Raw genomic sequence first — 25,246 nt, forward strand, 5'->3', positions numbered from 1 at the left:
GTTAATACTGTTAATTAAGCTTAAAAATGTGTCACAAATACATTTTTTTGCTAGTTAGTTGTTAAACATTTACCAGCACACCCCTGTGTGTATCTCAGTACAGAGTAATGACGGGTTTGTCTTAACAGCTCACTCCTAGAACAAACCATCCACCTCATCCCTGAGTGAAGGCCTAAGTCTCTGCCACGTCCCCCAGCTGGCCTCTCAAAGGACCAAGGAGCAGCCAGAACATAAACACAAGCTCTTCTCTCTCTTTCTCTCTCCCCCCTCTCTTTAATGGAAAGACCCTTGTTGCCCCCTAGTGGCTTGTTTGTATTAAGGTCTTAGTCCCTACTTCCCCAGGACAGTGGCCAAAGAGTTGTTTCAAGACCACCAGGACCCCACTCTCACCTTACGCTCAAATTTGCGCAAGGTCTGAGCACACAGTAGGGAGTCTTCCTTGGTTCCAAGCCAAGCAGCCTGGATGGATCACTTTGACCCTGGTCTCTCCATACACCAGTCTGTCCTGTGGGGCTAGTGGACAGAGCATTGAGCTTAGAAACAGGAAGACTCATCTTTCCGAGTTCAAATCTGGTCTCAGACGCTTAGACTAGCTGTGTGACCCTAGGTGAGTCACTTAACCCTGTTTGCCTCAGTTTCCTTATCTGTAAAATGAACTGGAGAAGGAAGTGGCAAACCAGTATCTTTGCCATGAAAATCCTAAAAGGGGTCATGAAGAGTCAGACTTTACTGAAAGGACTGAACAGAGTATTTCCCTATCGACATCAGCACACACAGTCTGCCACTTTCTCTCCAACACGTATGGTGTAGCTAGGAAAGGACGAGGATAGGGCCATGGACTTTCGGAGCCATATATCATAGATTCAGAGCTGGAAGAGACCTCAGAGGCCATCTAGCCCAACCCCTTCATTTTACAAATGAAGAAACTGAGGCCAGGAGTGACTAGCAACTTGACCAAGGTTACACGGGTAGTATCTGAGGCAGAATTTGAACCCAGGCTTTGGGACTCTAAAACCATTTCTCTTGCCACTGTTTCTCTGAGCTCTTGGGAGGGAAAAGGTGTTCTGTTTTATCGATCTCTGCCCCCTTGCCTTCCCATGGTTATCTTTCTTCAGCCCACTGAGGGCGATGAGCAGGTCAAGCCTCCAGTTACCATCAGCTGCCCCCCTCCAGCCTCAGTTCAATGATCTCTCTCTCTCCTCCATGCAGGGAGAAGATGAGTGGGGGCTGCCCAGAGCAGGAGCCTCCCCGTGCGCTGGCCTGCTGCAGTGGCAGTGGTGTGCCCCTCCTCACGGAGGACATGCAGGCCCTCACCATCCGCACACTCTCAGGCACAGATGTCAGCAAGCACTATGACCTCATCCGGGAGCTGGGCAAGGGCACTTACGGCAAGGTGGACCTGGTGTCCCACAAGAGCACAGGTGGGTTATAGGGTGGCCTGAGTCCCTAGATGGGGTGCAGCCTCTGTTCATGGATGTCCACAGAAGCATTAGGGCATATACCTCCACTTGTGCCCTGGGATATAGATTATACATCTCTACACACAGAGACACGTAGCCTGTGTACCTGAACGGCATACGGACGTGGGACATAGGCGCCAGCACACCCACAGATGTGGGGGGACGTATGTTGGCGTGGGTTAGAACCCACCCATGTAGCCTGCATGTGCCCATGGAGGTTGGGGACTGTCTCCAGTAAGGGCATCACCAGTAGCATTCCTAAGGGTGGGAAGCAGTGGCGCCACCACACACATGTGCACACCCTCACAGCCTCGTCTCACTCGCAGGGACCAAGATGGCTCTGAAGTTCGTGAATAAAAGCAAGACAAAATTGAAGAATTTCCTCCGGGAGGTCAGCATCACCAATACACTCTCCTCCAGCCCTTTCATCATCAAGGTCTTTGATGTGGTGTTTGAGACCGAGGACTGCTACGTCTTTGCACAGGAGTACGCGCCCGGTGGGGACCTCTTCGACATCATCCCGCCCCAGGTATCCCCCACGGCCTGGCCTGTGGCCTCTTCCCCCTGGAGCCAACATCTGGGGGGATGCTTGAGCCCAGACTCTTCTCCCTTCCATTTTCCCCATCTCTCCTCCCAACCTCTACAAGGAGACCTTGGGGGTCTAGGCTGTGGGAACTTAGTTGGAGCCTGACCCCTGGGAAAGAGACAGGAGAATGGAAGAATGCCTCATTTCGTTGTGGGCTCTTCACTTCCTCTTCCTTATAGGGGAATCAGAGTCCTGACCCATAGGCTGACCTATGAGACCTTGGTCAGTAATAATAGTGATGATAGCATCTATATGGTGCTTTAAGGTTTGCAGAGTGCTTTATGTATGTTATATCATTTGATCCTCACAAGAACCTTATGAGGTAGGTGTTATTATTTTCCCCATTTTGCAGATGAGGGAACCAAGGCTGAGAGGTTGAGTGATTGCCCGAGATCACACAGCTAATGAGTGTCTGAAGGACCAGGTCTAAAATCCCAGAGGATATAGAGACAAGAAAAACCAGGGCAGAAAATCCTCCTCTCCTCCAGAAGCCAATCCTAGCCAAGCACAGAGCAGAGGAAAACAGGCTTAGAAGGTCCAACAGGAAAAAGGAGGATTCAGAAAGTTTGAATTAAAATAAAGATTAACTCTTTCTCCAGAGTAGGACCCAGGGGGTGTAATTAGGGTTAGCATCAAGGACTCCTCCACCCCCTGGTCAAAGAGTAGGGCAGAACCAGACTCCAGTTCAAAGTTGCCATCAATAGGATGTGGTGAGGTCAATCTATCCATCCCCCTGCCTCCATACAGGCCAACACCCAAATCTACCTAGGCAGAGGGACCATCTTAGCATGGCAGAGGACAAGTTTCAACTGCCATAGTCAAGTCAATATGATTCCCCAAGCCTAGAGGGCTCCCCTACCAGCTCCACTGACCCCATTATTGCTTGCTCTGCCAGCCATGGCAGGGAAGAGAGGAGTTGGGGAAGGAGGTAGAATCACACACTCATAAAGTGTTAGTTCTAGAAGTAGATCTTGGGAATCATCTAGTACACACCTCATTTTACAAAGGAAGAAACTGAAACTCCAGGGTTAGATGACTTGCCTAAGGTCACCCAGCTAGGACACAGCAAAAGCTGAGAGCAAGACTCTGGACTCTTGACTCCAAGTCCCAAGTTTTCCCGCTGCACTTTGCTGCCTCCAATAGTGATGACGGTAACAGCAGCCCTTCGTGTCTCTGTGGCCCTTTCTTCTTTCCGAAGCACCTTCAGATCCCTTCTATCTCTGCCCCCACACACTCCTGTGAGGTGGATATTTTTATCCCCATTTGCAAAAGGGAAATGGAGGCCTAAGAGAATTTCAGTGGTTGAAGATCAAGCAGAGATAGTGGTGGATTAGAACATGGGTCTCCGAACCCTTCATGGAGGGTCACTCAGCTACTAACTAAAAGAGTCAGGTTGTATGACCCCCAATTGAAGGCACTGGGGATATCTCATTGCTTAGCCCGGGGTCAGTTCAGTTAAACAAACAGACTTTGTTCCTGTTGTTTTTGAGTCATTACTCTCTGTGACCCCATTTGGGGTTTTCTTGGCAAAGATACTAGAGTGGTTTGCCATTTCCTTCTCCAGCTCATTTTACAGATGAAGAAACTGTTAAGTGACTTGCCCAGGGTCACACAGCTGCTAAGTGTCTGAAGGCCATATCTGTGAGTCTTCCTGACTCCAGGCCTTACACTCTGTGCACTATGGCGCCACCTAGCGGCCCATAAACAGAGACAGCATGGAGTGCAAATCCCAGCTCAGCCGCTGGCCAAATTTGAGCGAGTCACCTCTCAGCATGAGTTTCTTCATCTATAAAATGGGGAGGCAAGATGAGGTCACCCGAGGAGCCTTTCAGCTCAAAAAGCTCTCATTAAGCGCCTACTAGGCTCAAGGTGTGGTTCTAGGTGTTGAGGTACGAATATAGAAATGAAACAAGCCCTGCTCAGAAAGAGGCTAATGGAACAAGAAGGACAAACACGCCAGCAAAGGAGAGGTCCAGACAAAGTATCTGAAGGGGCAGAGAGAACTTTTACCCAAAGGGAGGCGGGAGAAGCCTTCGTGGTGTGCTCAAGGGTCCTGGGGAGAGAGGTTTGGGCCGGGCCTTCTCATCCCTTGTCCTCTGCCTCAGGTGGGCCTCCCTGAGGACACGGTGAAGAGGTGTGTGCAGCAGCTGGGCCTGGCCTTGGACTACATGCACGGACGGCACCTCGTGCACCGGGACGTCAAGCCTGAGAACGTGCTGCTCTTTGACCGGGACTGCCGCCGGGTGAAGCTGGCCGACTTCGGCATGACCCGAAGGGTGGGCTGTCGCGTGAAGCGGGTCAGCGGCACCATCCCCTACACGGCCCCCGAGGTGTGCCAGGCAGGCCGGGCCGAGGGCTTCGCTGTCGACACCGGCGTCGACGTCTGGGCCTTCGGCGTCCTCATCTTCTGCGTCCTCACGGGCAATTTTCCCTGGGAAGCCGCGTCGGGTACGGACGCCTTCTTTGAGGAGTTCGTGCGGTGGCAGAAGGGGAGGCTCCCGGGCCTGCCTTCCCAGTGGCGGCGGTTCACCGAGCCAGCCCTGCGCATGTTCCAGCGGCTGCTAGCCCTGGACCCGGAGAGGCGGGGACCCGCCAAGGAGGTCTTCCGCTTCCTCAAGCACGAGCTCACCTCGGAGCTCCGCCGGCGGCCTTCTTGCCGTGCCCGCAAGCCTGCAGGTGACCGCCTGCCCGCCGGGCCCCACCGCCAGGAGGCCCCAGCGCCGCTCAAGAGGACGGTGCTGACCGAGAGCAGTGGGACCAGGTCCTCCCCCCCCACCCCTCCTGAATCTGGCCGCACCTCACCAGGGCCGGCCAGCAGGACGGATGGGCGGCAGGACAAGAGCAAGGGGCAGCTGGTCCTGGCCACGGCAATAGAGATTTGCGTCTGAGCTGCCCCCCTGCCCAATGCCAGTCCCCCCTTCGAGGGCTCCTCTGTGGCAACTCCTAGGGAGGGCTCCTCACCCCAGCGCTTGCACCCATGAGGCTGGCGAGAACCCCCCCAGACCCAGTGGGTGAGGGGGACATAGGGGGACGGGGGACTCAGGGTGGGGAGAGGCCCTTCCTTTACCTGCTGAAGGAACCAGGAGTCACTGTTCCCAAAGCAAAAAAGAAACACGGTTAGACAATAGTAATATCGTAGTACTAGCCTGAGTAGCTCTACAAGGATCAGTCAGGACAGAGATGGAAGAATGCCCTGTTCAGATGATGGGGACCTGGTGGGCCCCACAGCCCCTATCCCTCCCCTCAAGGAGGAAGGCAGTGGGGTTGGGAACAGCAGGGCTGGGCTGCAGCAATTCCACCGGGGCCTCGAGTAAGACATTAACCAAAAATCTGTCTAAGGGGCCAGGAAGGACATAGGGCAGTGCCTGCCCCCACACCACTAAGATGGTGAGGGGCCTGGAGCCTAGAGCCCAGAACCTGCATCAAGAGGGACAGACTGCCAGAGCAGAACCGAGGTTTGGAGGTAGGATCCTGTGGGTCATAGGGTGGCTCTCAGGGGCGTTATCCCCAGCCCAGCTTAGGGAGCAGGGCTGGCTCCAATCTGCTTTCTCCACCCCTGTTTCCCACCCACTCCCAGTTCCTTCTTACCAATGTCACTGGACCATCTGAAGTCTTTCAGCCTATCCTAGCCACTCTGTCCCTATCTGGCCTTTCTCCTTCCCCCTGTCTCTTTCCTACCCTCTCCCTCTGTTAGCCCCTTTTTCCTTGGGTACCAACCTCTCCTCAGGCCCTTAGTTTACTTTTCCTTTCTCTTTGCCTTTGGGGAAGAGATAGGGCCAGGTTTTCCTTAGTGGGCGGGGAGAGAGAAGGGGCTGTTGATCCCTGAGTCTTGGTGGAGGCCCCAGGATCAGAGAAAGCTCTCACTAATGAAGACAGCACGGAGATCCAGGGTTCTGGGCCACATAGAAAGGGGATCAGGGGAGCAACCACGGTAACTCCAACCCCTGGTCCTAAACCCTGCACGCTCCAGAGCTATGAGCAGGGCAGGCCCCAGGAAAGGCGAGGAGAACACTGGGACCAGGAGAAAGGAAGGAAGGACACAGGGATAAACTGACCCAGCTACCTGAAAAATGTAGCAAATGTGTAGTGTGTGTACGTGAGTGTGTGTGTGTGTGTATGTGTGTGTGTGTCTCCCAGACATAGAATATAGAATGTCAGAGCTAGAAGAGACCTTAAGAGTTCATTTAGTCATAGGATCTTAGGTTTAGAGCTGAAAGGGAAGTAAGGCCCGGAGAGGGGATGCCCAAAGTTACACTGCAAGTCAATGCCAGAGCTAAGACTAAAACCCACGTCTCCCCAAGAGGGTAATGGGTCCCCTAAGGGAGGGGGGCTTGTCATACATGACAGACCTGTGGCCCACTTTGTCATGTCTGTCCTGTCATTTCTCCCATCTGCCTGGATACTTGGTAGTGGGGATATGGCCAGAATTCAGGAGTTAGGGGGTAGGACTGAGGCCCTTGTATTGAGGTACGGATAGTGCCTCAATGCAAGGAAAGGAAAGAGAGCAGGGTGAGGATATGTCTAGTCCAAACTCATCTAAATTCTTATGCCTGGGTCATTAGGCCCTCCTTCTGGCTCTCCTTTGAGTTAGAGAAGGAAGAGAAGCCCCTACATTGGACTGGGAGAGAAAATACCTCCCTTCCCCTTCCTGTTCTCCCCAGCCTCCACAAAGATAAGAAGTACTCTTAGAAGATATCAATAAGGAATGGTCTTCTTAGGAGGAATCCTGACAGAGGCCCAATAAGCAACTGATCCCCAGCCTCTGTGGCCTGGGGACAATGGCCTGTCTAATCAGGACAATGGCTGGGAGCAGAAAACATGACTCCCTAGCAGAACTTCCCTATCCCGGGCTGGGATGAAGAGTTCTTTGGAAGCCTGACCAGGCCTGGGGGGAGGGGAACGGCCAGGAAGCTGAGGGCCAGAGATTGTACAGAAGGACCTTGTGGGGAGATTAGTACAGGGGTAGAGTGTGACTCTAGTGATGCAGCCATGGGCTCCAATCCCTGAGCCGTCTAAGGGAAAAGGCTCCTCCTGTACCGCCCCAGGGAAATCCAGGATTTTGTGTGGCAAGGGCCATCACCACCCTGTGATGGGGCAAAAGCCTTGGCCCTATCAGAACTGAAGACTCAAAGCTAGAAGTTAAATAAATGCCTTCATTTCACAGAAGAGACGGAGGCAGTTGTCTGCCTGAGGTCTGTATTCAGTTAGTTAGAAAGCCAGGACTCAGATCCTGGCCTTCTGGCTTCCAGGCCTGGGCTCTCCCCAAAATGACTATCAACAGGGTGGTGGTAGGGCCTCTAGGATTGAGGAAGGACCCAGGGCAGAAGCAGCCCTGATGGAGGATTCCTCGACCCTTTCCCTCCCTTGCAAGGGCATTTGTGCCAGAAATTGCTCAGTAACTTTGGGCTGGGATCTCACTTACCAGCTGTGGTGCCCTAGGTCAGTCAGGTAACATCTACTGGGAGGAACTTGAGGGAGGGAGCTGTGTAAGGGACAGTGGGGATAAGTGTGAGTGGGTGAATGAAGGTATGAATCCCCTGCCTCACCCAAAGGTGAGTCTCTTCAACTGGCCCCTGATAAAAAGGGGGAACAGGACTCATAGGTCACACCAGTCTCTACCAAAGCCCTCAGGGAACCAGGCAAGGATCCTTGGGTGAGGGCCTGGTGGTGCAATGGAAATACACTACGAGTAGGCAGCTTCCTGCCAGTCTAAGGGAAGACCAAGGAAATGAGAGTGGGGGCCTGCCCCCCCCCCAGGAATCCCTCTTTCCCAAGCTCCCCACCACCCCTGCCTCTTCAGGGGACTCTCAGCAATAACCTCATATCTGGTGGGGCCAGAGAACCTAGGGGCATCAGACCCAAATGGCTCCCCATCCTCCAGCCCCTCCCTCCCAGCCAAGGCCTCTTATTCCTCCCCACCCCACCCCACCACAGCCTCCACTGAGAGGAGGCTCCAGGGACCCCTTGCCAGCCCAGCTGACCTGGTCAACACCTCACCCTCAGGGTTGGGGGTCCCTCATCCCCATCAATCCACAAAAGGGTAGGCACTGGCAGCCCCCCATTCTTTCCATCAGGGCCTGAGCCCCTCTGTATCCAGCACTCAGGTGAGGGATGGGGGGGTAGGCTTTGGGGAGCAGCACCCAGCCTGTCTGGCCCCACCCAACGTCCTTGAGTGGGATGGGCCCCAGGTAGTGTCTGGGAGTGGAGTGCCACACACACCATCCTACAATAAGCAACAACCCCCAATCCCCTCCCCACAAATCACACAAAAGGGCTATTGACTCCTCACCCCAGACCTAGGCACAGTTTACAGCCAAGCAGACCCTGCATTGACCTCAGCCTCTTTCCATTCTCTTCAAAGAAAGGCAAAGGATCTTGGACACTTCCAGGGCAGAATCCTTGCTCAGGCTCAAAGCTGGAGAGGGGAGAGGGAAGGGGAGGGCGGAGAAGGGCTGCACACCTAGCCCAGCCAAGATGCCGACAGTGTCCCCTCAAGGGGCTTACCCTTCTCCAGCAGGCTTGGTGCCCTCTGGAGATGTGCTAGGAACGTAGCAAATGCCCCTCTCCTTCCCTAGATCCCTCTCAGTGGAGATCCCTGCTTCCCCGTCCCCTTCCCTTGGGCAGTCAGCCTGGCTTGTCCCAGCAGGGCAAGCCCCAGGCCTGTAGCCAGGCCCTGAGACCACCGGTGCCCAATCCTGAACTCTTCATCGTTGACTCCTCCTTTTGCCTTAGGCCTCCTCAAAGTCCTGATCTCTCTCGTGCAATAATGTTGAAGCGAGACTCCGCCGTAGACAAACTTCTCGAACTCTTTTTTTAAAGATCCTGTTGAGGTTTTTCTCTCATTGTAGAATCTTAGTGTTAGAATGGGAAGGGGACCATATGTACCATCCACTCCAACCCCCTCATTTTACCAATGAGTACGCCGAGGCCCAGAGAGGGGAAGTGACCTCCCCTAGGTCACACAGCAAGTTCGTGATAGAGCTGGGACTCAGACCACGGTCTTCTGATTCACGGTCAGTCTAGGGCTCTTCATACTACACCTCGCTGCCTTCTCTGGCCATCAGGTTAGGACTCTTTGCCCCATTAGAGAGGTTTTGGTCACAGATGTTTACCTCAGTTTATGTCACTGTCAAAGAAACAAAAACATACGTATATAGCAAAAAAAAATGATAGATGTGAAAACTGCAAAACAACAAAAAAAATTCCCCTAGTGATTATTCCTGTTGTGAAGGTGCAGTGTATGTCTCCCAGGCTGGGCAGGAATATCCACCTATTCTGCCTGGCCTTGCTTCCTGTCTTCAGTCTGTCTAATACCCCCAGACCATGCCCACACCTTTCTTTAGACTGATCAGGGACTGAAGGGTAAATCAAATCTCCTTCCTCCTACAATGAAATCTCCCTGTGAACTGGTGCTTCTCCATTTTTCACCCAGTAGTTGTGCACTAGGGTGGAGTGGGAGGGTTGGGAGGAAGAACCTTTGTGCTTTCCCAGGGTGGAGTGTGGCGGGAGCTCCAAGAAGAAAAGGGGCCTAGTGCCAACCCACTGGTGACATCCTCCTGGCCAGACCCTACAACCCAGAGCAACTGGGAATCTGGAAACTGAGCTAGAAAACGGATCACAAGTGGGGTGGATGGGGAAGGTTTTCAAGAATGGAGGTTGGGTGCTTCGTCTGCTTCCATCGGCCAGGCCAGGTAGCAGGCCCTAAGCCTGGGCTCAGGAATGCCTGGGCCTCAGTCCTGTTTAGCCCTCCACTACCACTTCCCAAGCTCTGGCCCCTCTCCTCTATATTCTCTGGGCTAGGTGGATCCCAATTGGGAGAAGCCCCCAGTTAGCCTCTCCCAGAGCCCCAGCCTGCAGCACCCCTCTGGGCCTTCCTCACTTCCATCAGCACCCTGAGCTGGTCATCTAACACTACGCTCAGTAGGAGAATCTCTAGGGCTTCCTCCCTGGCCCAGATCTGGTTGGGCTATGAGTTTGGGGGTAAAAATATATGTATGCTCTCCCTGCACCAAGCCTGGGATGGGAGACCAGAGTTAATCTACACTACCCTGCAGTCCCATTCCTCTCTCTGAAGACCTCATCAGTCCTGTCTTCCTCCACCCCACCCAAATGTTTGTAAATACTTTGGAATCCTTTGCCCCTGTAAGAAGGAGGTTTTTAAATGTGTTATTTACTTCTATATTAATGACAATTGCTATAAAATAAAGGATTTTAAAAAAAGAGAGTGAGTCTCCTGTCGGGCTTCCTAAGGGATGGGGCTGGATTGTGGGCATTGTGAGGCTTTGAGGGGATGGCCTCAGTGGGAAGAAAGCAACATTCCCATGATGATAGTATACGTATGGCCTTCAATCACCAGGGTCTCGTGTCCATGGGTCAATTGAGGACAGACTCAGAGGTTCAACCTCTTAGCAATAATAACATCCTGGCTCATGCCCCCATTCAGAGTCTTCTCTCTAGGAAATATGAATTTGGCTCATTTTGAGGGTATTCAATGCAGCCCTCCTGCTAGTGGCCAGGACATTCAGTGAATACTTTGAAGAGGGCATAAATGAGACATAGACCAGAGTCCAGCAGCAAGGAAAAAGCTCACAGCATCCTATGTCTTCTGCCCCTGCTGCACAGCCATTCAGGTCACAACTCCTGCTGATCCCACCTGAGCTGAAGAAGCCTCACACACCAGTGTAAGGCAAGGCAAGCCATGTGGCTGATGCCTCTTCTGATCCTGGAGTCCTGCCTTAGATGCTCTGAATGGCCAGCTCTTCTCCACCCCAATCTTTCCCAGTGTCCCCGCCTGGCACTGCATTCTAAGAAATGGAGTCTTCCTCTAATCACCTTTTTATGCTAGGTTGTTGTTCAGTTGTTTTTCAGCCGTGTCCAAATCTTTGTGACCCCATGTGGGGTTTTCCTGGCAGAGATACCGGAGTGGTTTGCCATTTCCTTCTCCGGCTCATTTGACAGATGAGGAAACTAAGGCAAACAGGGTGAAGTGACTTGCCTAGGATCACACAGCTGGTAAGTGTCTGAGGGCAGATTTGAACTCAGGAAAGGGATGCCACTTAGCTGCCCTATATGCTAAGCGAACTGCTCAAGTGCATTTGGCAGGAATCCCTTCTGTGGAAGGAGAAGTTACCTATCTCTTACATTTATAGGACTTAAAGCCAGGTTGGGCAGAAGAGCACTGCCTCTTGGAATCAATCTTGGGTATCTGACTACTTAGTACATGAGCATTCTATTGAGCTGCCCTTGGCCTCAGTTTACTCATCTGTAAAATGAGAAGGTTGGACTAGATGAGGTCCCTTCCAACTCAAATGAATAAAAAACCATCTAGTGCAACTCTTATTTTAGAGATGAGGAAATTGATGGTCAGAAAGTTTGAAGTGAGGTGCCTAAGGTTACACAGACAAGCAGCAGAGCCAGGCTTTAAAGACAGCCCTGTGGCCCCCCCAACTCCAGCACTCATTCTACTGTGCGCCTTGCTTAATGGATCTTAGAGAACATGGAGTCCACCCCACCCCCTTGCCTCTGTGCAGGAATACCCCGGAAGAAATGCCTTTGCCACTTTAAGCCTCTCTGAAGAATAAAATGTCTGAGGTGGAAGAGACCTCGGGAGCTGTCTAGCACAACCCCCTCATTTTCAGCATATTCAGTAATTTTTCAGTGCCGTCCAACTCTTCCTGACCCCATTAGGTATTTTCTTGGCAAAGGTACTGGAGTGATTTGCCATGTTCTTCTCTAGCTCATTTGACAGATGAGGAAACTGAGGCAAACAGGGTTAAGTGATTTGCCCGGGTCACACAGCCTAATAAGTGTCTAAGGCTGGATCTGAACTCATAAAGATGAATCTTCCTGATTCCAAGCCCTATCTACTGTGCCACCCAGTTTTGTCCACTGAGCCACCTAGCTGCCTCCCCTCATTTTACAGGGAAGTAATCTGAGGCCCAGAGAGAATAATAATAGTCCCATTTCTCTGTCCCTTTACAATTTACAAAGTATGCTGACACAGGAAATAAGAAACAGATCACCTGTCCCTCCAACCTCGGCAGATTTCCTGTCACTTGGACCTCTGCAGCCTGCCTGCCCTAGCTCTGCCTAGATATATATCCTGACAATTACACTCCGTTAAACTAAAGGCACAGTATCTCACCTTTTCTGTCTCCTGGTTTCAGACCTACCTTTGGACCCGTATCCCTAGAATAACAGGCTCTTTACCTTGCACCTGTGTTTAGACACTTCACATTTGCCTTCCCCAGGCTGCCTGCCCGGCAGCCTCCCCACTGGCAGCCACCACCTGAGCCTCAGTTATGACAATCTTTCTTTTCTCCTTAGAGTCCTGGAGACTGGCTCCCCATCTCTCTTCTATGCACACAGTGGTTCTGGTCAGAATTTCTCCATTCTGCTTTGCTTTCTAAACTCTATAGGAATGGAAAAACAGCTTAGGTCGTGCTCTCCCTTCCTTCCCTGTCCTATATCCCTGAAACAAATGTTCTTAAGGCAAGAGTTCTTAGCGGTTTTTTGTGTCCTGGATCTCTTTGGCAGTCTGGTGAAATCTACAGACCCCTTCTCAGAATGATGTTAGTAAATGCACAAAATAAATAAGATTAAAAAGGAAACCAAGTATTTTGAATATCATTCATAGACAGATTGACCATGTAAGATATAGCAATATGTCTCAGTAATTTCGAAGTAGTAATGAGCGTAAATGGTATTCTGTAATGTGATAGGAAAAGATCCGTGACTTCTATTGGTGACAGTCACAAGTACTGCAAATACTACTGTAGTTTGTTGCCTATATTCAGAATTGAAGGAAGTGCTAAATTTCAGTTAGAGGTTAATGAAAATAAAAATGTAAAGGGGTTTTGTTTTGTTTTGTTTTGTTTTCTTCCCCATCCAAAGTTCACTGACCCTCTGAAATCTATGGGTGGACTCAAGTTAAGAACAGAGCTGTACGGGGTATTTACTTCTAGTTGCATTAGGTAAACGGATGAGTAAAAGTAACAAACAGTTACAGATCACAAAATCTTAAAAGGCTCACAAAGTTACTTCTAGTGTTCCTGAAATTAGAACTTAGTTATCATCTATATCATCTTCCCCATTCCCCTAAGCTCCACTCGGCCTCTTTGGCCCTGTTTTTTTGGTTGGCTTTTTTTTTTTATTCCCAGGACTGATGCACTTGCATGGGCGCCCTGCCCCCAGAATGAGGAAGAATAGATATGATCTCAATTATCTCCATTGGCAGCTTCTGCAGTTTATTTCTGTTTTGGGTAACAAAGGCAAGTGTGCATATGGGAACACAGGACCCACCAGGGCACAAAGAACAGCATTTAGAATCATTTAGGGATGGGAGGACAGCCCAGAGTCAATCTAAGTCTTAAAAAGCTTCGCTCTTCATGAAGGAACGCTACCAATACAAGCTATTATTGGACGCTTGAGAAGTTTGGGGGTGTCCCCAACCTATTCAGTGAAATGAGGGAGGGAAATCATAGTCTCCCCAAAACTGCCTCTCAGTGGGATAACAAGACTTCCTATTTCCCCTTCCCACATCCTCCATCCTACTCTCCTCCCCTCCCCCGTCCCAAATCCATAAAGTTTCCTCTGCATTCAGCTCTAATTAGTCCTTCTGCCACCAAGCAAAGGATTCAGGGGATGCTCTCTTTTAAGATCTTGAAGCCCAAACCTGGCCCCTCCATCTTTTCCTGTATCCTCCTCCACAGTGAGTCATCCAATAACAACATGCTCAGTCAGCTGTTTCAAGTGAAACATCGACGCTGAGAGGAGTTTCCGGGTCTAAGCTCTAGGCATGTTGCAGGTACTCATCTGAGTCACAGCTTCCGCTTGGCACAGCTTCCCACAGATCTGTTTGGTTGTGTTGTTTCTCTCAGTCACCTGTGCTTCTCTCTGCCCCCTCATTCCCCCTTTCAGTCAACTGAGTTTTCTCACCTTCCCACACCTAGGATCCTAGGACTTAGAGCTGGAGGCCACTGCAGAGGTCAAGGCCAACCCCACCCCACCCGTCTTTTATAGAACAGGAAACTGAGACCCAGAGAGGTTAAATGATTAATTATACTAAAAGTCACACAAGTGGTAAGTGACAGGGCCAGGAATTGAACCCACGTCCTCTGATTTCAAATCCAACCCTTTTCCCACTATACCATTCTCTCATTATGCTAACCTGTGGGTTTCTATGGCAGAATATATCATTATTGGAAGGTAAGGACACTGGTTTATAATCAAAAGCCAAAGTCCTGTCACTTACTACCTTCAAGACTGAGCAAGTTACTTGAATTTTCTAGGTCTCACCCCATCTGTAAATTGGAGAGGGATGGACTTCACATCCTTCAAGGGCCTTTCTGGCTCTCAATCTTATTGGTTCCTGCCTTGTGGGAAATACATAAAAAGTTTCCTGACTGTTACAAAGCTGAGTTTCACTTATTAACATCTGGTTGGCCAATGGTTCTGATGCCCAGATTTGATGCTTAAACTATGACTCCCTCCTAACACCTCTCCATTTTCATCCCCAGGGTTTAAAAAGGGAGCTTTGGAGCCTAGAACCTATCCTCAGGGGAAGATAACATAAAGAAATATTGCAAGTGGGGAAGACACAGCTGAGCCCTGAGTCTTTTAAGTGACAGATTTCTTCCAAGGACCCCCTCCTTCATTCTGCTGAAAGTGACCTTTCAATCTTTGCTACCATCAGTCCCTCTATGTCACCTGGGATATCCAGATTCCTCTCGCATTACTGGTGTGGGTAAGAGGGGAAATTCTCTGATCCCACTGAAACACTTTAGGGCTAAAAGTAAAGCTTTACTAGGTATTCTCTAACATAAGGTTACCCTTTGTCCTTGTCAAGTCCAATCCTTCTACGTGTGCCTTTGATCCCATCACCTCCTGCTTTCTTAGGCACCTTCACCTTTCTCTAAGCTTCAGCCTCTTTCCATCCACTGATTCTTTACCTACTTGCCTTCAAACATGCCAAGCCTCCTCACCGTTAAAAAGACTTCACTAGACTCCACTACCTCCTTAAGCTTTCATACTATCTCTCTTCTCCACTTTTCAGCTAAACTCCTTGAAAAAGCTATCTACATTCATGGCTTCTACTACCTCTCCTCATACTCGAACTTCAACCCCTTGCAATCTGGCTTTTGCCTCATCTTACCTACTCTCTCCAAAGTTACCAACAATCTCTTTATTGCTGAATCTAATGCTCTTTCCTCAGTCCTCACCCTTCTTGACCTATATGCTTCATTTGATGCCTCTGACCACCCTCTCCTCTTTCATACTTTCCTCTTCTTTGGGTATCCATGACACAACTCTCTCCTGATTCTCCTGCTTGTCTAATTGATCCTTCTCAGGCTCCTTTGCTGGTTCATCTGTGGGGATTATAATTGCCCAATCTGCAAGACAAATCACACTTTATTAAAGGGTCCATGGTCCCCTCTAATGAAGTGGATGTCAGATGTTCCTCATGATCTAAGATGCCCCTGGTCCCTAGGACCTTGTTTTTGTAGGATTTGATACCCAAATATGCAAAAGAGGTGTGGTAAAATGCAGAATCTCATTGGCTGATGGACCTTGTTCTTGAGGGCCAAACATGACATAGCAGAGGAGTCACAAATTGGGTGAAACATGGGACATCTCCACTGACTAAGTGGTTATAAGATGGTCACCTACTCATGTCAGACAGGAGAAAGTGGTTCAGAGCTACAAAAATAAGTTGAGGGACTTTCCAAGGAATCAAGGCATCCCACCCATGCTGGGTTTGGACATGGAATTTGAGTAAAACATGATAGCGGTATCTTTGTCAGCATTCTTATAGTTGCTCACGTGAGCCTTCTAACTTGTAAGCAAGTAGTAAACATTACATTAAAGTTTGAGGCACATTATAAAGGCCTACTATAAGAACCTATCTTATCTAATTATCCCTATATGATTTATGTAAAATGTCAAACTGATTAAAACTGATTGGAATAGAGTAGAGGTCCAAATGAACCATATCTCACACATCATCCATGTTACGCTTCTTAATTTGGGGTGCTCCTTGTGCCTATGTTCTAACTAGGTCCTCTTCTCTCTCTATACTTGTGCTTGGAGACCTCATCAGCAACCATGGATTTAATTATCATCTCTATATGGATGATTCACAGATCTATATACCTAGCTTCAGTCTGTCTGCTGAGCATCAGCTGTACCATACCATAAATTGCCTATTGGAATTTTCAAACTGGATGTGCTAGAGACATCTCAAACTCAATATGTCTAAAACAGGATTCATTATCACCTCCCCTCCCCTCCCTTCCCCCCATCTATAACCCACTTCTCTTCCAAACTTTACTTATTTTTGTTGAAGGCACACCATTCTTCCAGACTTCCTGGTTCATAACCTTAGCTTTCTCCTCTGTTCCCATATTACATAGGCCAATCAATTGCTAGATCTTATGGCAAACCTTCTACCTCAAATCCAGCCTCTGCTTTCTGCTTACACAGTTACCACCTTAATTCAGACCCTCCTCACCTTTGCCCAAGATATCACCCTCATGACGTCATTGGTCCTCTTCGGGAATGAAGGACAAACAACAACATCACAATGGGCTTCTGATTGTTCCTCATTGCCTCAAGTCTCTTCCTACTCCAGTCCATCTTTCACGCTGCTACCAAAGTGATTTTCCTTAAGCACAGAGCATATCATGTCACTGCTCTAATCAATAAACTCCAATAGCACCCTATTACCTCTAGGATAAAATATAAAGTCCTCTTAAACTCTTTTACAGCCTGTCCCCAACATCTTTCCAGCCTCATTATACGTTATTCCCCTGCCCACACACTGATCTAGCCAAACTGGCCTTCTCTCACATAATATTCTATCTTTTGTTATTGTGCCCTTGTCTTAGTGGTCCTCCCCCCACCCCTACCTGGAATGAACTACCTACTCACTTCCTCCTCATAGAATCCCTCCATCTTTCAAGACACAACGGAATTATCCCCTTCCTCATGAAGCCTTTCCTGATTCCTCCCAAGTGCTAGTGGCCTCTGTCCCTAAACTACTTTGCATTTATTTGTATTTATCCTCTTCATGTTATTCTGTATATATTTATGTTTATACTTGGATCCCTCATTAGAATGCAAATTCCTTGAGAGCAGGGATTATTTCATTCTTTGTATTTGTACTTGGAGAGCTAGGTGATGCAGTGGATAGAGTGTTGGGCCTGGAGTCACGAAGACCTGAGTTCAAATGTGGCCTCAGACACTTATTAGCTGTGTAATTCTGGGCAAGTCATTTAACCTTGCTTGCCTCAGTTTCCTCATCTGTAAAATGAGTTGGAGAAGGAAATGGCAAACCACTCCAGTATTTTTGCCAAGAAAATCCCCGATTGGGTCACAAAGAGTCAGAAATGACTGAACAACAATAAGTAACATTTGTATCCCAAGTAATATCCCAAGTAAGCATGTATACAGAAGATGCAATATAAATGTTATTGAATACTTAAGGGGAAAAGTAACATCGAGGTAAAAAAGATGCAAGATTATGGTAATGATAAGATTTCACATTTCTAGAGCTCTTTAAAATTTGTAAGCACTTTCCTTATAGCATGAGAAACAGCAGAGTGTGCATGTGTGTTCTGGGAGCACTAGCGCCTCTGCTGGGAGGGTTTGCCAAGTCCTTTTCAGGACTGCTCGTCCACCTATCACCTGACTCTCACCTGTGGCTCCAAACTGTCTTGGCTAAGACTTGACTGTCTAAACCAGGTTGAGGGTAACCACCAGACCACAAACCCACTGGTGAGTTAGCAAAGCGTCTACCCCAAGCATGTGAAGACTTCCCCCAGCGCCATGGGCAGATGAGAACAATTTTTCCAATGGCCATGAAGACGGCTGATGCGGGCACTGTGGAGTGCTTAGAGCTTGGTCTGGTATCAAAGATGTCAAGGTCATCTACTGCACCCTGGGCCATAGCCAGTTGTCCTGACTTTTGTCTCGCCTCCGGACTTCAATGATGCTGGAAGAGAGAGTGGCTGACAACATTCATCCCCCTGAAGATATCTTCACCTCTACTTTTCTGAGAAAATCTAGGCCATCTTCTATGAGCTTCCTTGACTTTCCTACTCCATACTTCAAAACCCCTCTACTTTTTCATCCACTTTACCCTCCATTACTCCTTTCTCTGACCCCTTGTCAGGCTAACTCCTCAACTTGTGCCCTTGATCTAGTCTTCTCCTCCCTTCTCTGAAAGCTTGCCCCGTCTAACATCCTCTTTCTCTAATCTTCAGGTTTTTTTATCTCCTGACTTATTCCCTACTATTAATCATAAGCATGTCCACAACTCCCCCTTCTTTCTGTTAGAAAAAAAAACTGATGCTATTTTAAAACATTGCTGTCATTCCCTAATGACTTCCTACTCCAACAAAAGATCCATTCTTAATTTTTAAAAAAGTATAGCTAAGTCAAACAATGCAACATTTTAGCCATATCTGACAATGTATGCCTCATTCAGCACCTACAGTCCACCACTTCGCTACTGAGAAGTGGGAAGCAAGCTTCATCATTAGTCCTCTGAAGTTACAATTAGAGCAGTAAGCAGAATTCTATGTTCTTTCAACATTATTTCTCTTTACATTATTATAGCAATTACGTAAATTATTCTCCTGGTTCTGCTTACTTAGATCTGTATAAGTTCATACAAGTATTCCAAAGTTTCCCTGAATTCTCCATATTCATTGTTTCTTACAGTGAAATAAAATTCCATTATATTTGTGTACCAAAATTTGTTTAGTTGTTCCCTAGTCTATAAAAATCCTCTTTTCTTCCTTTTTTTTTTGCTACTACACAAATACGCATATATGTGTGTATATATATATGTGTGTATGTGTGTGTATATATATATATGTATGTATGTGCCTGCATGTTGTGTATTTATACACATACACACACCTACATGTGTATATATGCATATACATACACAAGCAGCTGGGTGATGACACAGTGGAAAAAGTACTCAACTTGGAATCAGGAAGACAAGACCAGAATTCAAACCCAGCCTCAAACACTCACTAGCTATATGACCTGGACAAGTCACTTAACCTCTGTCTGCCTTAGTTACTTCATCTGTGAAACTGGGACAACAAGAGTACCTACCTCCCAGAGTTGTTGGGAGGAACAAATGAGATAATATTTATAATGGGCTTTGCATACCTTAAAGCACCATATAAACACTAGTGGTATTTCTCTGGGTCAAAGGATTTGAAGAATTAAATGACCTTTTTAGGATGATTCCAAATTGTTTTCCACAATGGTCATGCCAATTCACAGCTCTACCAAAAGTGCATGAGTGCTTCTGTCATGTCACTGTCCTCCCAACATTTTCTATTTTCATCTTTGTCATTTTTTCCAATCTGAGAGGTGTGAAGTAAAAGTTATTTTAATTTGCATTTCTCTTATTCTAGCAACCTTTCTTAAAAACCTTTCACTTGACTCTGTCATCCCTTCAGGCAATCATCTTGGTGCTTTCCTCCCTTTCATATATTCCTAGAAAAAGCTATCTATGCTCATTGCCTCTGTCTCCTCGCCTTTACACTCTCTAGCAATCTGGCTTCTCACCTTGCCATTCAACCAAAACTGTTCCCTTCAAGGGAACAAATGATCTCTTAATTTATCAGACCAATGGTCTTTGCTTAATCCTCAAGCTATCTGACCTCTTTGCAGCTTTTAACACTGTTGATTACCCCTACCTCCCAGACCCTCATCTCCCTTGATGTCTATGACAATGTTCTCTCGGAATTCTCTATCAACATAATTTACCAATCCTTCCCAATCTCCTTTGCTAAATCATTATCTATCTCTTGTCCCAACTAGCTTAGGTAGCCCCCAATAACTTTGGCTTAGGCCTTCTCTTTTCCCTCTCAGTGATCTCATCTTCTTCCATTGATTCAAATATCATTTTTATGCAGATTATATCCAAAGCTATATATCTAACTCTCATCTATCTCCTTCCCCAGCCTAATTTTTAAATGCATTTTGAAAACCTGGCTTCTTTTGGAATTTTTTAAAAATCACAGTCTTTCCCCAATATACTTCCCACCTCACTCTTTTAACAAAGAAAATCAATTAAGCAAAATCAACTGACAAAACAAATGTTTTTGATGATGCATGTAACATTTTACATCTATAGCGCCCAACTCCCTATCAAAAACAAAGGATAAGTGTTACATTTTCTGTTCTTCAAAACTATTCATTGCGATTTATTTGAATTTAGACACACTGTAGTATTTTCATTTACATTCTTGTGGACTTTAGAATATACTGTTTCCTTAGTTCTGATTTCTGTATTGCTTCATTCAAGTCTCCCGAACTCCTAAGGTTCCTCTGAATTCTTCGCATTCCATTCCTTCCTCAACTGATGTGTATCTGTCTTGCTTCCAGGCTTTTGCTACTATAAAAACTGTTACTGTGAATATTTTTGCATATATGGTACCTTTCTTTAGATCTTTGACCTATTTGGAATACATTCTGTCAAAGTGATCTTCCTAAAGCTTGGCTCTGACCATGTCACCTCTCAACTTAATAAGTTCCAATGGCTCTGGGGCAGAGCTAAGATGGCGGAACAGAGGCAGGAACTCACCTGAGCGCTCCCAAATTCCCCTCCAAACAACTTTAAAATAAACCTCAAATTGAATTGTGGTGTAGCAGAGCCAATAAAAGGTCAGGATGAAGCCATTTTTCAACCCAAAACAACACAAGAGGTCAGCAGGAAAGGTTGTCTCACCAACGTGGTGGATGGCCTGAAGCACAGGATGCACTTTGGTGCCAGCAGCAGGTCTTGAGGGCAGCTGTAGCAGCTAAGGAGAGGAATGGTCACTGTTCTCTTGGTCTGTGCTCTGGTCTTTACCCAAGAAGAGACCTAGAAGTGGGGCAGCTAGATGGCACAGTGGATAGAGCACCGGGCCTGAAGTCAAGGGGACCTGAGTTCAAATCTGGTCTCAGACCAAACACTTGACACAATTACTAGCTGTGTGACCCTGGACAAGTCACTTAACCCCAATTGCCTTTTAAAAAAAAAAAGAAACAAAGAAAGAAAAAGAAAGAATTCCTAGAAGAACTCGAAAAGGAATTTCAAACTCAAATAAGAGAGGTAAAGGAAAAATTGGGAAAAGAGAGTGATGCAAGAAAATTATGAAAATATAGTCAACATCTTGGTTAAATGACACCAAAAAGAAAAAGATACTGAGGAAAATAATACCTTAAAAAACAGAATTGGCAAAATGGTAAACAAGACACAAAAATCCACTGAAGAGAACTCCTTAAAAAGTAGAATTGGCTAAATGGAAAAAGAGATACAAAATCTCACTAAAGAAAATAATTCCTTAAAAAATAGAATTGGGCAAGTGAAAACTAATGACTTCATGAGACATCAAGAAACAATAAAACAAAGTCAAAAATTTTTTTTAAAAAATTGAAGAAAATGTGAAATATCTCATTGGAAAAACAACTGACCAAGAAAACAGATCAAGAATTATTGGACTACCTGAAAGCCATGATAAAAAAAAAAAGAGCCTAGACATCATAAAATAGATAAACCATTGGTTAATTTAGTTTTAAAAAAGATAGAAGAAAACCAAATTACTAGTACCAAACAAGAAAAGGGCAAATTCACCACCAACAAAGAGAAAACTAAAGCAATTATTAGGAGCTATCTTTCCCAATTGTATGCTAATAAATCTGACAACCTAAGTGAAACAGGCGAATATTTACAAAAATATAAATTACCCAGAGTAAGAGAAGAGGAAACAGAATACTTAAATAACCCTATCTTAGAAAAAGAAATTGAATAAGCCATCAGTGAGCTTCCTAAGAAAAAATCCGGAATACCAGATGGATTCACAAATGAATTCTATCACACAGTTAAAGAACAATTAATTCCAATACTATAAAAACTATTTTGAAAAATAGGCAAAGAAGGATTCCTACCAAATTCCTCTTATGACACGAATATGATGTTGTAAACTAAACCAGGAAAAGCACAAACAGAGAAAGAAAACTATAGACCAATTCTCCTAATGAATATTGGTACAAAAATTTTAAATAAAATACTAGCAAGGAAATTATAGCAATATATCACAAAGATCATAACTTATGACCAGGTGGAATTTATGCCATCTTCTGCTTTCTGGTTCAGTATTAGGAAAATTATCAGCATAATTGATCATACCAATAATAAAAATAACAAAAATCATATGATTCTATCAAAAGATACAGAAAAAGCTTTTGACAAAATACAATACTCATTCCTATTAAAAATACTAGAAAGCATAGAAATAAATGGAGCTTTCCTTAAAATGATAAGTAGTATCTATCTAAAACCATCAGCAAGCATTATCTGTAATGGGGATAAATTAGAAGCCTTCCCAATAAGATTAGAGGTGAAGCACTAATGTTCATTATCATCACCTTTACTCAATACTGTACTAAAAATGCTGGTTATAACAAGAAGAGAAGAAAAAAACGAGGGATGAGGAAACAAAACTATCCCTCTCTGTAGATGATATGATGATATACTTAGGGAATCCCAGAGAATCACCTAAAAATTAGTTGAAATAATTAACAATTTCATGGGGCAGCGAGGTGGCACAGTCGATAGAGCACCAGCCTTGAAGTCAGGAGGACCTGAGTTCAAATCCAGACTCAGACCCAACACTTACTAGCTGTGTGACCCTGGGCAAGTCATGTAACCCCAATTGCCTAAAAAAAATTTTTTTTAATTAACAATTTCAGCAAAATTGCAGGACATAAAATAAACCCATTAGCAAAGTCCGGCAGGAAGAGATAGAAAGAGAAATTCCATTTAAAAATAAATGCAGAAGATATAAAATGCTTGGGAGTCTACCTGCCAAGACAAACAGAGGAATTACGTGAACACAATTATAAAACATTTTTCTCACAAATAAAATCAGATCTAAACAATTGGAGAAAATATTAATTGTCCATGGGTAGGCTGAGCCAACACAATAAAAATGACACTTCTACCTAAATTAATTCATGTATTCAGTGCCATGCTATTCAAACTACTAAAAATTACTTTATAGAACTAGAAAAAATAATAACAAAATTTATCTGGAAGAACAAAAGGTCAAGAATTGAGGGAATCAATGGAGAAAAAAAAATATAAAGGAAGGCAGCCTAGCAGTACCAAATCTCAAAATGTATTACAAAGTGGTAATCACCAAAACAACCTGGTACTGGCTGAGAAGGAGAGTGGTGAATCAGCAGAATAAACTGTGTACACAACACACAGTAGTAAATGACCATAGGAATCTAGTGTTTGATAAATCCAAAGATTTAAGCTTTTAGGACAAGAACTCACTACTTGACAAAAAGTGGTGGGAAAACCAGAAAGCAGTTTGGCAGAAACTAGACCAGCATCTTACACTGTATACCAAGATAAAATCAAAATGGGTATATGATTTAAACATTAAGGGTAATATCATATGCACATTAGGGGAGCATGAAAAGTTTTGTCTGTCAGATCTATGGATAAGGGAAAAATTTGTGAGCAAACAAGAAATAGAGAGCATTATGGTACATAAGAGGAATATGTTTGATTACGTTAAATTTAAAAGTTTCATAAACGAAACCAATGCAGCCAAGATAAGTAGGAAAACAGGAAACTAGGGGTTTACAGCGAGTTTCTCTGATAAAGGCTTCATTGCTTCATTGAATATATAGAGAACTGAGTCAAATTTATAAGACTATGTCAAAGGACATAAACAGGTAGTTTTCAGATGAAGAAATCAAAGCTATAGTCATATTTTAAAAAATGCTCTAAATCACTATTGATTAGAGAAACACAAATTAAAACAACTCTGAGGTATCGCATCACACCTATTGGATTAGCTAACATGACAGAAAAGGAAATGATTAATGTTGGGAAAATATGGGAAAATTGGAACACTAATGCACTATTGGTGGAGTTGTGAACTGATCCAACCTTTCTGGAGAGCGATTTAGAACTATATCCAAAGGACTATAAAACTGTGCATACCCTTTGATCTAGCAATACCACTACTACATCTGTATCCGAAAGAAATCATAAAAAGGGGAAAAGGACCCAAGTGTACAAAAATACTTATAGCAGCTCTTTTTGTGGTGGCAAAGAATTGGATATTGAGGGGATCCCCATCAGTTGGGGAATAGCTGAACAAGTTGTGGACTTACATATTAAAAAATTTGTAACAGCTCTTCATGGTGGCAAAGAATTGGAAAATGAGGGCATGTCCACCAATTGAAGAATGGCTGAACAAGTTGTGGTATATGATTGTGATGGAATATTATTGTGCTGTAAGAAATGATGAGTAGAATGCATTCAGAAAAACCTATAAAAACTTATATGAACTGATGCAAAATTAAGTGAGCAGAACCAGGAGACCATTATACACAGTAACAACAATATTATACAGTGATCAATTGTGAATAACTTAGCTATTCTCAGCAATACAATAAATGATCTAAGACCATTCCAAAGGACACATGATGAAAAATGCTATCCACCTCCAGAGAAAGAGCTGATGGAGTCTGAATGCAGTTTGAAACATACTATTTTACTTCATTTATTTTTCTTTGGTTTCTTGGGGTTTTTTTGTCTGTGTTGTCTTTTGTTAACATAACTAATGTGGAAATATGTTTTGCATGACATCACATACATAATCCATACTAAATTACTTGCTTTCTCAAGGTGGGAGAGGGGAGGAGGGAGAGAATTTGAAACTCAAAATTCTTAAAAAGGATTTTAAAAATAATTTTACATGTAATTGAGGAAATAAAATAAAAATTTCAGTGGCTCCTTCACATTTCCAGGATCAAATATACAATGATCTAGCATTCAAAGCTTTTCATAATCTGTACACACACACACACACACACACACACACACACACACACACACACACACACACTCATTTACTTTTAAAGTCTTACAACTTGCACTGCCCCCACTAGCATGTCTCATCTCATTAATACTGGCCTCCTTGTAATTCTGCAAATAATATTCTCCATCTCTCAGCTCCATTCTTTTTCTCTGGCTGCCTCTCATGCTTGGAATGCTCTCCCTTTTCATCTCTGACTTCTGGCTTACTTACTTTCTTTCAAATCCCACCTAAAATCCCAGTTTCTACAGGAAACCCTTCCCAATCTCACTTATTTCTAGTACTCTCCCTCT

At 45.4% G+C, this 25,246-nt stretch overlaps 1 protein-coding gene across 2 annotated transcripts in view; it reads left to right on the top strand.

Annotated features, from left to right (window-relative positions):
* The window catches only part of SBK1 (SH3 domain binding kinase 1), a 122,727-nt gene extending 112,457 nt beyond the window's left edge, over positions 1–10,270 (top strand). For both annotated transcript variants that reach the window (XM_021006695.2, XM_021006696.2), the window contains exons 2-4: positions 1,210–1,421; positions 1,787–1,989; positions 4,152–10,270. In XM_021006695.2, coding sequence (XP_020862354.1) covers positions 1,217–1,421; positions 1,787–1,989; positions 4,152–4,934 — 1,191 coding nt within the window. In that variant the 5' untranslated portion in view covers positions 1,210–1,216 and the 3' untranslated portion in view covers positions 4,935–10,270. The remainder of the gene's footprint in view (positions 1–1,209; positions 1,422–1,786; positions 1,990–4,151) is intronic.
* The last annotated feature ends 14,976 nt before the right edge of the window (positions 10,271–25,246 follow it).

Source organism: Phascolarctos cinereus, unplaced genomic scaffold (genome assembly GCF_003287225.1).
Source record: "Phascolarctos cinereus isolate Bilbo 61053 unplaced genomic scaffold, phaCin_HiC Scaffold_4;HRSCAF=312, whole genome shotgun sequence".
Lineage (NCBI taxonomy): Eukaryota > Metazoa > Chordata > Mammalia > Diprotodontia > Phascolarctidae > Phascolarctos > Phascolarctos cinereus.